The sequence below is a fragment of the Haemorhous mexicanus genome, chromosome Z (genome assembly GCF_027477595.1).
Source record: "Haemorhous mexicanus isolate bHaeMex1 chromosome Z, bHaeMex1.pri, whole genome shotgun sequence".
NCBI classification, from domain to species: Eukaryota; Metazoa; Chordata; class Aves; order Passeriformes; family Fringillidae; genus Haemorhous; species Haemorhous mexicanus.
Genome location: NC_082381.1, coordinates 88,705,927 through 88,721,193, shown reverse-complemented (window position 1 = coordinate 88,721,193; position 15,267 = coordinate 88,705,927). Strand labels below are relative to the sequence as shown.

Genomic DNA, 15,267 nt, shown 5'->3' with positions numbered 1-15,267 from the left:
GACATCTTCCACTGTTCCAGGCTGCTCCAAGCCATCTAGCCTGGCCTTGGAAACTTCCAGGGATCCAGGGACAGCCCCAGCTGCTCTGGGCACCCTGGGCCAGGGCCTGCCCACCCTCCCAGCCAGCAATTCCTCATTCCCAATATCCCATCTGTGCCTGCCCTCTGGCCCTGGGAAGCCATTCCCTGGCTGCTGTCCCTCCATGCCCTGTGCCCAGTGCCTGTGCAGCTCTCCTGGAGCCCCTGGAGGCCCTGGCAGGGGCTCTGAGGTGTCCCTGGAGCCTTCTCTTGTGCAGGTGAGCAGCCCCAGCTGTGCCAGGCTGGCTCCAGAGCAGAGGGGCTCCAGCCCTGGCAGCATCTCCATGCCCTCCTCTGCACTGGCTGCAGCAGCTCCAGGTCCTTGTGCTGTTGGAGCCAGGGCTGGGGCAGCTCTGCAGGTGGGGTCTCACCTGAGCCCAGGGGCACAGGGGCAGAATCCCCCTGCCCTGCTGCCCACGCTGGGCACCAGCCCAGGGTGCGTGAGGTGTCATGGCCGCCCCGCCCATCAGGAACTACAACTCCCGTGGTGACCCGCGCATAGCCCAGCGCGGACCTCGCGCATGCGCAGCTGTGCCGCGCCGGCGACGTGGAGGCGGGCGGGGACCGTGAGGGGCCGTGAGGGGACCCGGGAGCGGCACGGGCCGAGGCACCCTGCTACTGACCCCGCCACCGACCTCGGGCCAGCGCATGGACGGTAAGCGCGGCCTCGGCGGTGCATTCGAGGGGCATGGGCGACGGGTGGACCCGGCGGCCGCCTGCTCCGAAAGGGGCCCCCGAAATCCCCCGGTTGCACCGACGTCACCGTCCCCTCGTGGCGCGGGCCTGTGTCGCGATAGATGGAGGGATGCCTTGCGTAATTCGACACCGGCGCTGCGGAGAGTAGCCGGGGCACCGGCCCCTGCCGTGTCCCCGCTCGGGCTGGGGCATCTCCCGGGATCCCTCACAGAGTTCTGGGTTGTACCTGTGTCCCTTCGGGATCCAGGAATCGCTTCTGCACTGGGTCCCCTCGATGTCCTTGTGTCCCTTAGGGATCCAGGGATCCCTGCCAGGGTTCCCAGAATGTGCCTGTGTCCCTTTACCCATACCATGAGCGTTGCCTTACAGGGATCCTGTGATCCCTCCAGGTCCCTTAGATATCCCTGTGTCCCTTTAAAAATGCGCCCAGGACTGGAAATCCAAAGATTTATACCCGTTTTTTTCTTATGTGCTCTTAATGATATTTATTGTTCATGGCTAGATGATAAATTGATTTATTTTCCGTCCTTTCTTGACGAAGGCTTTTCTATTGCTCTGCAGCATCTCAGATCTCCTGGGGCTCAGTCCTGCCTCCTCACTCCTACCACACTGTTTTTATACTTCTGAATTATAATATTTATCAAAAGTGAGGCATATTTTAGTTTAAAATTGAATTGGTATCTCACCTGAGTTGGCGGGCTTTGCATTACCTCATATGCGTTCATGCCAAGCACTGTTTGTTTATTTCTTTAATCTTTTTAATCTGTGCTGGGTGTAGGGAGTTCATGGGACCATAATCTAATTTTTTCCCTCTCCTGTGCTGAGGGATAATGTGCTGGGCTGCAGTTTTAATCATTGTAGGTATTTGCAGAAATAAGGAAGCTGTTGATATTTCCATTGTGGATCACTTTTGGAGTGCAGGGGAGTGGAAGGAGGCTCCCGGGTGGTTGGGTCCCGTGTCCCAATGCAGGGTTGTGTAATCCCACATTGTGTCAATTCCCAACTGAAAAACATTCTGGGTGCACTAGCTGGGTCGACTAGAAAATTGCTGTTTCTCCTTAGATTGCCAGGAGCTTGGGAGGGCCTCCTGCTGTCATTTCCATGGACTGTTTTCTCTTTCCACTGCTGCTGCATCAGCAGAGGCCAGCCCAGGGAATGATGGACCCAGCTCAGCACTGTCACCTGGCTGGAGCATCCCTCAGCTCCTCCTCTTACAGTCCCGTGCTGATGTTTTGCTAGCAGAGCTTCTAATCCCTCATATTTCCTGCTAAATCAGTAAAAAAAGTACTTGTGGCAAATTACTGCTAAACTCAGATGGATCAGGTGGTTCCTTCCAGTGATTTTATCAGATTAAGAGGAAGAATAGAATCATAGAATCCCAGACTTGTTTGGGTGGGAAAGGACATTAAGGATCATCCTATTCCAGCCCCTGCCATGAGCAGGGACGCCTTCCACTGTCCCAGGCTGCTCCAAGCCCCATCCAGCCTGGCCTTGGACACTCCCAGGGATCCAGGGGCAGCCACAGCTGCTCTGGGCACCCTCTGTGGGTGCCTCAGCACCCTCACAGCCAGCAATTCCTTCCCAATATCTAATCCAAACTTGCCTTCTGGCATTTTCTGACGTGCTGTGTTTTTAAGATCTTAAGGTGTTTTTAACATGCTGATGACTAACAAAAGTCACTAAAAGCGAGAAATCCTGTTTGGTGGCTGCTGAACTGATGCCACAGTAAATGATTAATGATTTTAGCTGTATTTTTCATAGTGTGTTCTCTAGAATGAAAAGTCTGTTGCACCTTGAAGTAATCGCACACCCAGGCAAGTATAACTGAATTTGCAGTGAATCCTGAAGATAGGTGATATATTAGATATAATATATTAATATAATATTTTTAATATAAATTATGATGTGTAATATAGTGTAAAATTATTACACATACAGAGCAGATTTGTCTTTCTGCATAACATGCTTTTTTATGTTGTAATTAGGTCTTCAGCTGTGAGAAACTTCAAAAGCAGAGACAAATAATCCTGTTGCAACAATAGGGTTAATGCCAAAACTGTGGAAGAGCACAGATACCAAAATAGTTGTATAAGCTTTTACATATAGCAAAATATACCAATATTGAAACAAATGGAGGCCTTTTAACAGACATCTGTGCATCTCTTTTAAGCTTAAATTGTGCTTGAATTATCTTTTTGAAACATTACTTTGGCCTTTAGGCAGGTGTTACTTACATCTGATAGTGAAATAGGGAGGAAATACTTGTGTGTAACCGTAATCTTAGCATCTCTTCCATATTGAAGCCACTTGATTTATTAATCAGGCTATATTTAGTCTTACCTGTGTCATATCCAATCCAGCTGTCCATTTCAATTATGGTAGAAACAATGAATTACTATAAATTGATTTTTTACATAGGTATACTGAGAGGTTTTTTAATAAATAGAGGGAAGGGATAAAGTCATCAAAGCATTCTTATATTGAACAAAATTTCCAACACTATTATCCATCATAGATTATCAGGGAGTTGGTGTAAAACCGTTATTGAAAACCATTGCTGTATTTGTGGTAATAAAAGCTCTTTTTGGCTTTTTGGCCACTGGAAGAAGATAATGTCAAACCAGCAATGTTGGTTCTGATGTGCTGTCTGTTCCTAATCTGTGAAGGAGGTCTTAGTATGAGTTGTGCTCATTCTTGATTTGTCTTTATTTTTAAGCTCCATATCCCTTTGATATTCTTGTTTAAAGTTCAGTTTGTTGTTCTCATTTTATAGTTCCAGCACACCTGTCCTGGCTGGCAGCAGGAATCTCACTGGTGAGAGCAAACAAAACCTTTATAGAAATACCTGCCCACTGCAGAGAGTGGAGATAGTTGGATTTTCACTTCTTGAAACTTTTGAAAAATGTGTCACTTACCTGTAATAGTTTTGTAACAGGTGTTTTACACAGAAATTACAAGGTGTGCCTGACCCAGCCTTCTTCCCTTCTAACAGTGTTTACTAATTGGATTAAAGAATTTATTTCTGCATGTACTCCAAAAAACACTAGCTGTGTTTGAGTGCTGACCTTTTCTTAGGGTGCTGGATTGCAAGAGTAAGGATAGAAGTACCTTTCTTCATAATTAAATTTTTTCATAATTGCCTGCACACCACCTCTCCTCCCTTCTGTGACAAGAAGTTTTTGTAAAACTGATGTTGTCATTCTGCTCTCAGATTGGTAAGCTTGGTGCAGTATTTATTTCATAAATTGTTACGTAGGAATTTCAACAGAAAAGTGATCTTTATAGTTTTTGTAGCTTTAAATTTTGTTAACTCTTGATAAATTTTATGTGTAAAGGAGCTTTTGAACCTTTAGGGAGATTTGGCCACAAGTATCATGTTTTAGTATGGGTTTGTAATTGCCTGCACTAAAAATGAACAAAATTGAGGTCTCCCTAATTGATCTTGTGGGATTTTGTATTAATGGACTAGAGGTATGTTTTGTTGCATAAATTTTTTTTTTTTTGTAAATTGGACAAAGAAGACCATAAATGCTCTACATGCTTATTTACCTGTAAAAGTTAAACAGGAGCTCTCTGAACTTCTTAACAGAAAGGCATTTCACATACAGGATTGTTGGATTACTGCACAGGATTCAGCAGAATCTTCCTCAGAGAGGTTTGACATGTGCCTGCTGCCCTGCCCTGCCAGAGCATGGTGACTGAGGGAATAGAGGACAAAAAGCTTGATAGAGATTAGCTGTGTCACTAATGGGTATGTGCTAATGGAAAGGCCAATACATGCTGGGTGGAAATAGGATAATTTTGGGGTCTAGTTTGCCACAAGCCTGTATTTGCTTATCGGTGTTTGAGGCTATCACGTAACTTTTTAATATTTTTTAGAGCACTCTGTATAAGAAGTTTCTGTTGTGAGGTGAAAGGTTGGAGAGGCATTTTTGTGTAAATTATTTTTGATCTCTTACAACTGTAGAGAAAAGCATCTTGAGTAAGGTTGTACTCTTGTTTTTGTCCTCCTGTGAGTCAGTAGTTCCAGTTCAGGACATGGCTTTGAAGGCAACCTGTGAAGGTGACTAGTTGTTCACTTGAAGTAAGGTATTTTGAGATTAGTAAGTGGGCATCTGCTTAACAAAATTACTAGATTTGGGGATCAGAAATTAGCAGAGAGGATCACCAGTTATGTGGATGTAGAGATTATAGAGTGTGTGAAAGTGTGTTGGTTTTCTGAGATGGCACTGAGAAACACAATCAGTACATCTCAGTCTCATTTATAGAATGTAGGTTTTCATTTTTCTGTCATCTCCTTTCAGAACACTTTATTAAAATGTGACAAACTGTGTAGGGTGAGCTGTCAAAGACAATAGCATCCCTTGTTGAGCAGTTTGGGGAAGCACCACAACATCCGGGCTCACTCACATTGGAGTTCTTCTGCTTGAAATCCTCTGCCTCACCATAAAGGTTTTGAAAAATCCCTTCTTCAGTTGTGAGCAGAACAACTGTACCGTAGGTGGAACATGAAGGAAGCAGATTGTGCTCTTCAGAATTAGGCTTTTATTGGTGACTGACTCCCACAAAAATGTTGTGGAAAAGGAACTGGAGCAGAAAACACAGCATCGTCACTCATTTTTTCAGCTGCTTGCCTTCTCTGTGAGGGGCCTTCTTTGCCTGCAGTAAATCTATTGAGATTGATCTTTTCTGCTGTGTGCAAGTCTCTTCAGGCTTCAGTGGAACCCAGGAGGACCATTCTGATGCCACTGCACTGCTGCTCGATTTGGGTCCTTACTATGAAAAGAGAAGGCACTAGAACAGAGCAAGAGAACCGAAAGAGATGCTGTGTTTGTTCATCCAGCTGTGTAAACAGTGAGCAGGTCAGATGATTTATGTTGAGAGCTGCCTAAAGACCTTAAGATTTTTTTTTTTTTTTTTTTTGGTATTGTTCTTGTTCTTAGGCATTGTGGGGACCACTTTATAATTCTGTTGCATTTCTTACTGCCATCCAGAAGTGTTTCTGTCTTGTTGTGCTGAGCTTTACAGGAAGACGTTTTGGTACCTGGTGAATAGTTAGTGTGCTGGGCTACTGCAAAAACAGGTTAGAGGGTTGTATTCCTGACAGTAGCCATCAAACTTGGGAGAGTCTGAAAAATAGAGGGTAGAGGAGAAACAGAGAATTATCTAGAAAGCTATGAGAAATGGTATTGGTCCCCAAGCTACAAAGACAGACCCTGTCATGGTCAGCCAGGTTCTCTGAAAGAGCACTTATTTTGTGTTTGTCACAAAAGCAGCTTGCCTGTCTGCTACTTCTCATAAAACTGTGGGGTTTTTTGTGGTTTTGGTGGGTTTTTTTCTGGGGGGAGGGGATTTGGTATATATCTGAGCAGTTTCAGCATGCAGAAGTAAAAGGGGTGGGTAAAGGGAGCTGAAGAAAGGAGTGGTGGCCAAAAAGGCAGTAGGAAAGGGGAGGAAAATTACAAATCAGTGTAAAGTGAGTAGAAACGGGCTTTCCTGCATAACTCATTAACTTAAAAACAGTAGGAAGCTTTTCTAATTGGTCTTGAAGGATGTGTTTATTCCATTCTGAAATCTCCCAGGCTGCTTGGTTGTGGCTAATTGGTGTATCAGAGAAGGTGAATTTTTAATAGTGGTTTGATACTGTTCGAAGATTGCTAAGAATTAAGTTATAGCTGGAATATTCTGACTCATTAACGTGCTTTAAAAACAAAGACTATTTCAATGCTCTTTTCTGATCTAAAATCGCAAGAATTCCTAAAGTCTGAGAATTGTAAAGATTTTTTTTGTGAAGATCTCTTTTATTGGCATGAATTGTTATTGCCAGGTATTTTTGCATCATTAGTTTTGCTTAGCAAAATATTACCAATTTAATTGGTAAATTAAATTCTTACATTTTTGGACCTCTTTGTGTAAAAATTAGGGAATGATCTCTGAGTAGGAATGAAGTATTTGCATAACTGCTTTTTGTCTTTGTAGAAAGGCAGAATCTCATCTATTTTGTCAGCCTTTATAACCAAAACTTCCCCAAAACAGTTCCCCAAGCAGTGCAGGTAAATAAACACTTAACATGTCTGGAAAGCTGCAAAGTTGCTCAGAGCAACTGAGGCTGCCCCATCTATGGAAGTCTTCCAGGCCAAGCTGGATGATGCTTGGAGGAACCTGGGACAGTGGAAGGTGTCACTGCCCATGGGAGGGGTGGAATAGGATGGCCTTTAAAGGTCCCTTCCAAAACAAACCATTCTATGAATCCATGAAATATTACTGTAACATGAGTGAGTAGTCAGAATTCAAATATATTGTGTGGACAGTAAAATTCAAATATTGGAGCTGGACAATACATACTGTGAATTTAACTTCTCTGTTTTCTGTTGTATGGAGAATTATGTGTAAATATATTGCAGTAGTCTCATACCTCTGTGGCAAGATTTATCTTAGGATTTTGTGGGATGCTTTAATGTCTCATGGGTGATAGATGGTCTGAAACTTGCAGTTCTTGGATACAAATAGGAATCACCCAAAAACCTCAGTGCAGTGCTTTGGTAATACTGAATGAGCAGCATTACATCTCATGTTCTCATCTTTACAGTGATTGTGCCTCCTTTGCTTGAAAGAAAACAATGTCCATAGTTCATAAAGCTGCAAACTATAAAGGTAACCAGAGTCCTGCTATGTATAGAAATTTAATTTTTGTTAGGTTTAAAGATGTTTTCAGTATTTTCATGTTATTGTGTTAAGGACTCAATCTAGTGGCCACATCTCAGATGACATTGTAAAATCATGTGCATGACCACCTCAAATTCTTACACTTTAAAGCAGTAATTAAAAGAAAATCCCACAGATATATGTAATCTATATTATTCAAGATGTCTGCAGACTAAGCCAGATGATCATGGCAAGCGTAATTTTGGAAGGGGCAGCTGGCTGTATTGGACAGATAAAATTCCAACATTAGCTGTTTAGTTGTGAGACCAGTAGGAGATATAATCCTGAAAGGAACTCCAATTACTTGTCTAAACTTGTTTAAATGGAAGATATATAGAGGATGACAAATTTTTTTCCAAGTTCAACAGTACACATCTGTACCTTGAGTTACACTTAGGAGCTCACACATGGCATCTATATATTGCTGAATTGTTTTTAACTTTCTTTCAGATGAAAAATTACATTCTTGTAAACCTTGTTAATAATCAATACCAAAATCTAGAAGAAACAGTAAACTTGGGGTTTATACCTACCCCTAGCAATGTGAGATTGGAATAAGTCCCGATATGCAAAACAAACTCACTTGTGTTGCTCTAAAGCCTCTACTGCTGCATTATGGAGCCAAGTTCTGGGGCTAAACAGATGCTGGATTTAATAGAGAATGACACTTGCAGACCAGGCCATGATTCTTTGGTGGTGTAATAATACTGAGTTAAACTAAATGAGTTGCTAGCAAGTTGTGTCTAGTTTTTTTGGAGGGGGGAGGGGGTGGGGTGGCAGATAAGTAGATAGACTTTTTGTAAAATCTTATTTTAATGAACTGTGCATGTATTTATTTAATGTATTTCAAGGAAAAGGAAATCAGATTTCATTTAATCAGATTCATACTGCTAGAGTGAGGACTGACTTTCCTGGAATGAATTTCCTGTGATTTGGTGTTTATTGGGGTTGTCCCACTTTAGCATGTGAGGAAGCAGAAGTTGTTTAACCTTGTTTTTTGCAGTTTCTTTGGGATCCCCTGGAGTAGCCTTTTTGTGCAGTGGGGGTTGTTATGAAAGGAAAAATTGTGGATAAATAACTGTTTTAAATACTGCATAAAGCATACTATTGTAAATCTGTTCCAAATACTGATGAACCTTTTATATTATCCAATAACTTGAACCTCTACTGTCTTAACCAGCGTGCAGGGACAGAGGCACTGCCTCTTAATCAAAAGGAGTGTGGACATTTGAGTGGTTGCATGTTTTATTTGAGTGATCTTTTCAGTTCAAGGCAGCTGTTTCTAAAAGAAATATTTGATTTGACTGCCATTTAATTTAATAATATTTAGTAGCAGCTGAATTGGATATGTGTTTGAGGTCATGACTAGCATGTAATCAGCTAAGTTAAAGCATTGAGGTCAATATGTTACTGTTGTTAAAATGCCTGAAAATTACGTGTTGATTTTTTTTTTTTCTATTTTAAATTATTTGTAGACATTTTTCCTGTAGGATATTCATGAACTCTGAAGGGGAGACTTGCTTCCTGGGTCATTTGATGGCTGGAGTTCCTCAGAAATGTCTTGCTTATGTAAAGCAGGGCCTGTGGTTCAGGTTGTAGGAACTGAAGGTGCTCAGGCTGCGTCATGAAGTTATTTCAGAGTCATTGCACTTCATCAAGCTTTGGGATAACACAAGTTCCTGATGGAAGGAGTTAGCTTTGTGTGTCTGTAAGTGTAGTCATCTACAGGAAGGATCAGTAAAACTTGCTGAGGTTTCTGTTTCAGGGGGGTGTAGTGAGTGTAAGTGCTTAGGAGAGGAAAGAAACCACCTGGGCTATAAGAGAGAGAAAAAAATCTGTATGTTTGTTTGATTGCTCCAAGATTTGTTGGCTCTTGAATGAGTGGAAGTCAAAGCTCACTGTGTCCCCTTATCTACAAACTACTGTCAGGTATTTAAAGCTCAAGCAAGCAGGATTATTTTGATATTTGAATGTCTTGATATTTATTTCATTTAGAGGAGAAAATAATCAGCCAGTGCCTTATTTTACTGTCGCTTTGGGGAAGATTTGTGGAATGAAAAATGCTCTCTGCAGTTTGGAGTGAGCCAGCTGGACATTAGGGTAGGAGGGCTAGCAAGGGGCTCCGCAGTTTGTCATGTTGCTTGGGAGTGTGGCTGTGGAACAGGGCATGTTCTTGGGCACTGTGATTTGTCACTGACTTGGAAACAGACAATAAAATTTTGCTGAGACTTGCTGTTAAAGCCCTCTTTGTTTTGGATTTTGTCTTAATGATATTGAACCTGCTGGCATGCCATGGAAATCTGGAAAGCAAGCATGACTCCTTTTCAGGAATTAGCTTGAAAACTCTTCCAGTTGCTGTCATATTTCTGGGAAGGTGGTTTAAATGTGGGGGGCTTTGAGAGCTGTAGTGAACTGTAAGAGTAGCTTGTAAATAGAAAATATGGTGACTCATTTTAGGAGGACAGGATAAGGGTTTTGGGCACTGTCAGTGCTCTGGCATAGAGACCTCAAGAGTTCCAGGTGAAGGTGGAGGCATTTAAAGGCAGGGCTCCAGCTGCCGCTTGATTCTCTTCACCATTCCTTGTTTGTCTTGGAGCAAGTAATGAGCAGAGGATGGGAACTTGAAGCAGACAGAGACTAGACTTGTTTTTTCTCCAAGAAATAAAGGTTTAAATGTAGGGCCTTTAAGCCATTTAAAGGGATGGGGCTTGTGTCAAAATATAGGTCCAGGGCCAACAGCATCATTGTTGGCTTTTGCAGTAGTTGAACAAGTTGCAAACACGTCAGGTTGGATGGGGCTTGGAGCAACCTGGTCCAGTACAAGGTGTCCCTGCCTGTAGAGTCTCCTACCAATAAAATTTAGTAAATAATTACAATTTTCATTTTATTTTTTTTTGTTTTGTTGGGGTCTCACATTTTAAAGATCTCTCTAATATTTTATATTCTACTCTATGACTGTGCTGGCCCTTTGTTGTTTCTGTACTTTGCAGTTGCTCTAAATCTCAAATATGAATTCCATGATGGCTGCTAATGTTACAGCTTTTTGTTTGTTTCTAGTAAGCTTTCTTCATATTTACAGAGTTCTTTATCATTATTAATTGCTCTTAGAAATGTCTTTTCTGGAAGTAATTGCTTTTGTGAAGTTGATGAGTTTAAGAGTACCAGTATGGTCGTGATCCTTGTATCTGATATTTTGTATCTGATACTTTGCATCTGTATCTTTGTAGAAACCAAGGTAAAAGTTGCTGCTGGGTAGTAGCTTACATCTTCTGATACAGATCTATTCTTATGTCTTATGCCCCCTCAGGAGTGAGCAGTTAGGTTACAGTTAATGTTGCACAACACTTTTATCTTGATGGCGATTCCTTTTTTCATACAAACTTTTAAACTAATCAGTCACGGTTATTTGTCCCAAAAAGTAAAAGTTTATTGAAGTTGATGCCCTGGAAAGATGTGAAGTGCTTGGGATCGTACCTGGCATGTAGTTGATAGCATTGTGTTGGTTCTCTTAGTTAATTAAATTCTCTATAAAAATGAGAAGCAGCATGAAGATTTAAAACTTCTCATTCCTCACACAGATCAAGTACAACACATATAACAAGAGGGTTTGGAGTGCCAGCTAATTCAGTGTTCCATCAAAAAGCAGTTGTGTTTCTGATGTTTTCATTTTATGGCTCTTTCCCATTGAAGTAGTTGCCTGGAAGGAACCATGTTATTTTACAGAGGTCAGGAGATTCATGTGTGGTCAGTAGTATCTTTGCTTACTTGACAGCAGCGTGATAAGAGCTATGCTTCCTCTGGAAAGGCAGGAACTTTAAAAGTGTAGATCATTGGTGGCAAGCAGGAATTGGCTGCATCATTGAATACAGAAGTATTCAATTTGAAAACATATTTCTGGATAGTATGTCAGCTTGGCACCCCCACTAAAATTGTGAATTCTATTCTTGTAATTGTCCCCACTGCTAGCAGCCTTGTCACTGATATAACTGTGAAGCAGTGTTCTTGCTGAGTATAATTTATGAAAATACAAATGAGATGATGACTGAAGGAGTAGCACAAAAACTTTGATCTTTCTTGACCAAAGATATTATAGCCCAAAGTTTGTTGAAAGGAAATCTTTCTAATATATTCCTGTGTGCCTGATTCCTACATCTCAATAATTTTTTAAGGAGGCGATCTAAAGCTTTACTGGTGGCTAACTCAGGGTCTGCATATTCCTTATTTGTGCAAAAGACTTAAAATATTTCTTTCTTTTTTTTCCTCAAAGAAATGAAAATTTAGAAAAACCTTTGCCAAATAAAGAAGATGGGAGCAAATAGCAGCAGCATCAGTGAGCTTCCAGAAAATGAGTACTTACAGAAACTGTCAGGATCAGAGCCCATCTCTGAGAATGACCCGTTCTGGAATCAGCTTCTGTCCTTTAGCTTCACCACTCCAACAAACAGGTAAGAGGGTGTTGAAGAGCTGGCTTTGATAATATGTTTATAGAAGTGACCAGTCTGAAAGCAAATGAGTGGTTATGTTAATTATTCCTGTTTTAGGTAGCAGAGGAATAAATGCCTGTGTAAAATAGGCTGTTGTTTCTAAGTTTGGAAGTGTTTTCCACTACCTCTTCCATTCCTGTGGGTTTCTGTCTTCTTCATAATAGCTGTAATTGCTATTCATTCTCCTGGTAAAGATCAGAAATAGGGTCTGTAGTGTTAGGGGAGCCTTTTTTCCATGTTGTTTTAGGAAGCTTTCTTTTCCTTTGGTATAGCCTTTGGGTTGACTGAATTTGCTGAAGATTCCAACATTTGATGTTTCCTCTCAATTTAGAGTGAATTGTACTTCTTGCATGATTTAATTGTAGGTTAGCTTTTGAGTTGCTTAGTCTGTATGGCTTTTTTTTTCACCTTCTTTGCATCTTAAAAAGAAATTTGGTGTGTATTCTCCATAAAAATATTTTCTAAACACCTAAAATTCAAGCTTTGAGTGCCTTTTCATTCCAGAAAGTGATGTAGGTATAAATAAAATCAGTATTTTTTAGAGGATCCATAGCACATCACAAGAAGTAGAGAATTCAAGTTCTTGTAAGAATTTAGGTTCTTGTGTTGGGCTTCTATTAGCCCAACTCCATTGCTAAATTCCTTGGTCTGTGTGTAGATTATCAGTCTTAAAAGAACAATCTGATATTAATATCTTCAGGTGTTACTTAAACTACTTTTACAGTTTTCAGCATAAAGCTGATGCTTCTCTGTAGGTGAAACTTCAGGCAACTGGAATGGAAAATGTTTAAGGTAAATAACTGGGAAGCATTTACTAGGTGCTATTTTTGTAAAGAGTGAGGAGGAGAAGGAAGTATTTTGGCTTCTGCCTGGAGAGAATAGCCAGAGGTTAGGAAGAAGGGACGGTGTTGTGGAGGGCTGTAAAGCTGGTAAAGGGCAGTACGGAACTGGGAGTGTGCAAACAAGCAGTTGTGTTTCCTCTAAGTTCCCTGAAGACAAGATTTATTTACAGCCTACCCATGACTAATAAGATTGACAGTATTCTAAGAACTTACATATTACTCTGTTGTTTGGGTTAATAATAATTACATATAAAACCCCACCAGTTTCTTTTGGTTGTTCTGTTTTCCTTTGTTCCACCATGAAAGTTAAGGAGTTTTTCTTAGCTTGTTTTGCAGCTTTTTTGTGCCTGTTTCATGAAATTCACATCCAGTGCAGAGTAAATTGGCTTAAAAAAAACCCCAAGTCAACAAAGCAAAAAACTAACCAAACAAAAAAACATCAAGCAAGAAAAATAATTAAAAAGACAAGAAGTCCAATAAATTGATCCAAATGCAGGTTGAAAGCTTTAATTAGCTGAACACCAGATGGTGCTCTTGCCTGGGAGCTAGAGAAGAAATATTTTTAGAGACATCTTTTCTGCAGCTTAGTATTGGAAGGAAACAGAAATTTCCCATTTAGTTGCATCTACCTGAGACAACCATTGGCAAGTGAAATCAGACTATGTTGCTGCACAGCACCCTCAGCATTTGTCTATATCAGATAACCTTGCCTGCAGGAATGGAACAATAGAGGTCAATGTCAATTTCTGAGATTGAAATCTTCCAAATTACCAAGTTAACTCTCTTTTTAATGAGGCATAAGTGTCAGGAGCAAGATGCTTGTTTGTGATTTGTGGAAAGGAGCCAGTTTTCACCTGTTGTACAAGACAGAGTTTTGCAGTTTTTTTCTCCATTTAATTCACTTCTTCTGGTTGTCTGTTGCAAAACTAGTGACTATTTGCAAGTATTATTGGGAACTGTTTAAGTGTTTTGTGTTGGTTTTCTTCTGGAGGCAGTTGGTGATGTTTCAGAGTAAAAGATCTGTTTCCGGAAGTTTTTGCAAAGATGGGACTGATGTGATCCCCAGGGAGAAGAGGGCTGTCTTCTCTGTGTGCTGCTTTGGACATAATTCTGTTCTACATATGTCAGTACCATAGGGGAGTAGGCAGAGAAAGACATTAGAAGAGAATGTGGTAGAAAAGTTCATGTTGGTAGGAAAAGCAGTCAACCAAACCCAAGTTATCCAAGCAAAAAACCAGCAAGGTGGGAAAGTGGTGGGGCTGGGGTGGATTTACTCCTTTCAGCAACAGAGGCCCAACAAATTTCCCTTGTTGTCCAGAAGTATTGGCCATAGCAAGGAAACAGTATCTGCAAGGACGGATTCCAAGGGAAATCTGAATCAGTATGTGTAAGAAAGTTTGTGGGGTTTTTAACACTTTTCCATGTATGCTTTTTCTGGTTAGGAACTTGAGACTAGTGCTTTGCTTTACAGAAGCTGTTCCAAGTTAGTCCAGGTGTGGTAGATTCCAGATGCTGGATAGAGCTGGATCTTCTGTGGAACAGTAGTCTTTGTGCCTTGGCTTGAGAGATGGGGAATTACTGTCTTGTTACTTTGAGAAACATGAATATGTGATACCAGATCTTTAAACAGCACCACTTTCTGCGCTCTGCTGTCTTCATTTTCTTATGCTTTGTGTGTCTTGGCACTTTGTATTTCTTTATTTGTCCTTGTTTTGCTTTTCTCTCTTTCCTCCTTCAGTTTGGTTGATCTCTTCCTCCTTTTATCCATGTTTCATCTTCGTGGTTCTCTTTTTTGGTTTTTTTCCCAGACTTCTACCTGACTGAATGGGTTAATCTCTTTTTCTGATTCCATGTGAAATTGTTTAGCATTGCTCATTTCCTCAGCCATGCCTTCTTTACTAGGTTTTATTTTTTCAGTCCTGTGGACTTTTTGATCTGTTTCTGTGAAGAACACAAGGTAGTTTTCTGTATGGAATAATTAATTTCTGTATGGGAAAGTTTGCCAAATACCAGTGCTGCCGACTGCAAAGTTGCTGTATCTCTGTCAACAACATTGATGCAAGATGCTCTTCCCTTTCACTGTCTCTTCCACTGTTTATATTGTTCTTCTGTAGGTTTAATTAGGAGCTAATCTATCTGGAAAACACAGCGGAAGTGTTTATTTTTTCAGCCAAGATAATTCCCTTCAGTGATTCATAGCTTGCCACCACAAAACAGTTCTGGCATGATGAGGGATTGATATTTTGGGGCACAGCAGCCTATTGAGCTAAAAGGTGGGATTGCTTAAACCTGCTCTGCCCTCCAAAAATGAACAGGAGAGTTGCTGTGAGGAGTCTAATATTCTGCCTTCGTGGGCTGCTTGTTCTTCCTCTCATACTGTTGGTTTTCTTAATAATTAGGCAAATAATAAGAGGGACTATCAGCTGTCAGTAATCAGAAATGAGCTGATGGTGAATCCCTGCT

At 40.9% G+C, this 15,267-nt stretch overlaps 1 protein-coding gene across 7 annotated transcripts in view; it reads left to right on the top strand.

Moving 5' to 3' along the window:
* Window positions 1-596: 596 nt before the first annotated feature.
* Window positions 597-15,267, top strand: part of DYM (dymeclin) — a 209,662-nt gene continuing 194,991 nt past the window's right edge. For 5 of the 7 annotated variants that reach the window (XM_059873520.1, XM_059873519.1, XM_059873517.1 and 2 more), the window contains exons 1-2: window positions 597-732; window positions 11,746-11,923. In XM_059873520.1, coding sequence (XP_059729503.1) covers window positions 11,784-11,923 — 140 coding nt within the window. In that variant the 5' untranslated portion in view covers window positions 597-732; window positions 11,746-11,783. Of the gene's footprint in view, window positions 733-5,614; window positions 5,636-7,404; window positions 7,428-11,745; window positions 11,924-15,267 lie in introns of those variants that run through there. The other 2 variants (XM_059873516.1, XM_059873515.1) reach the window with 2 other exon arrangements.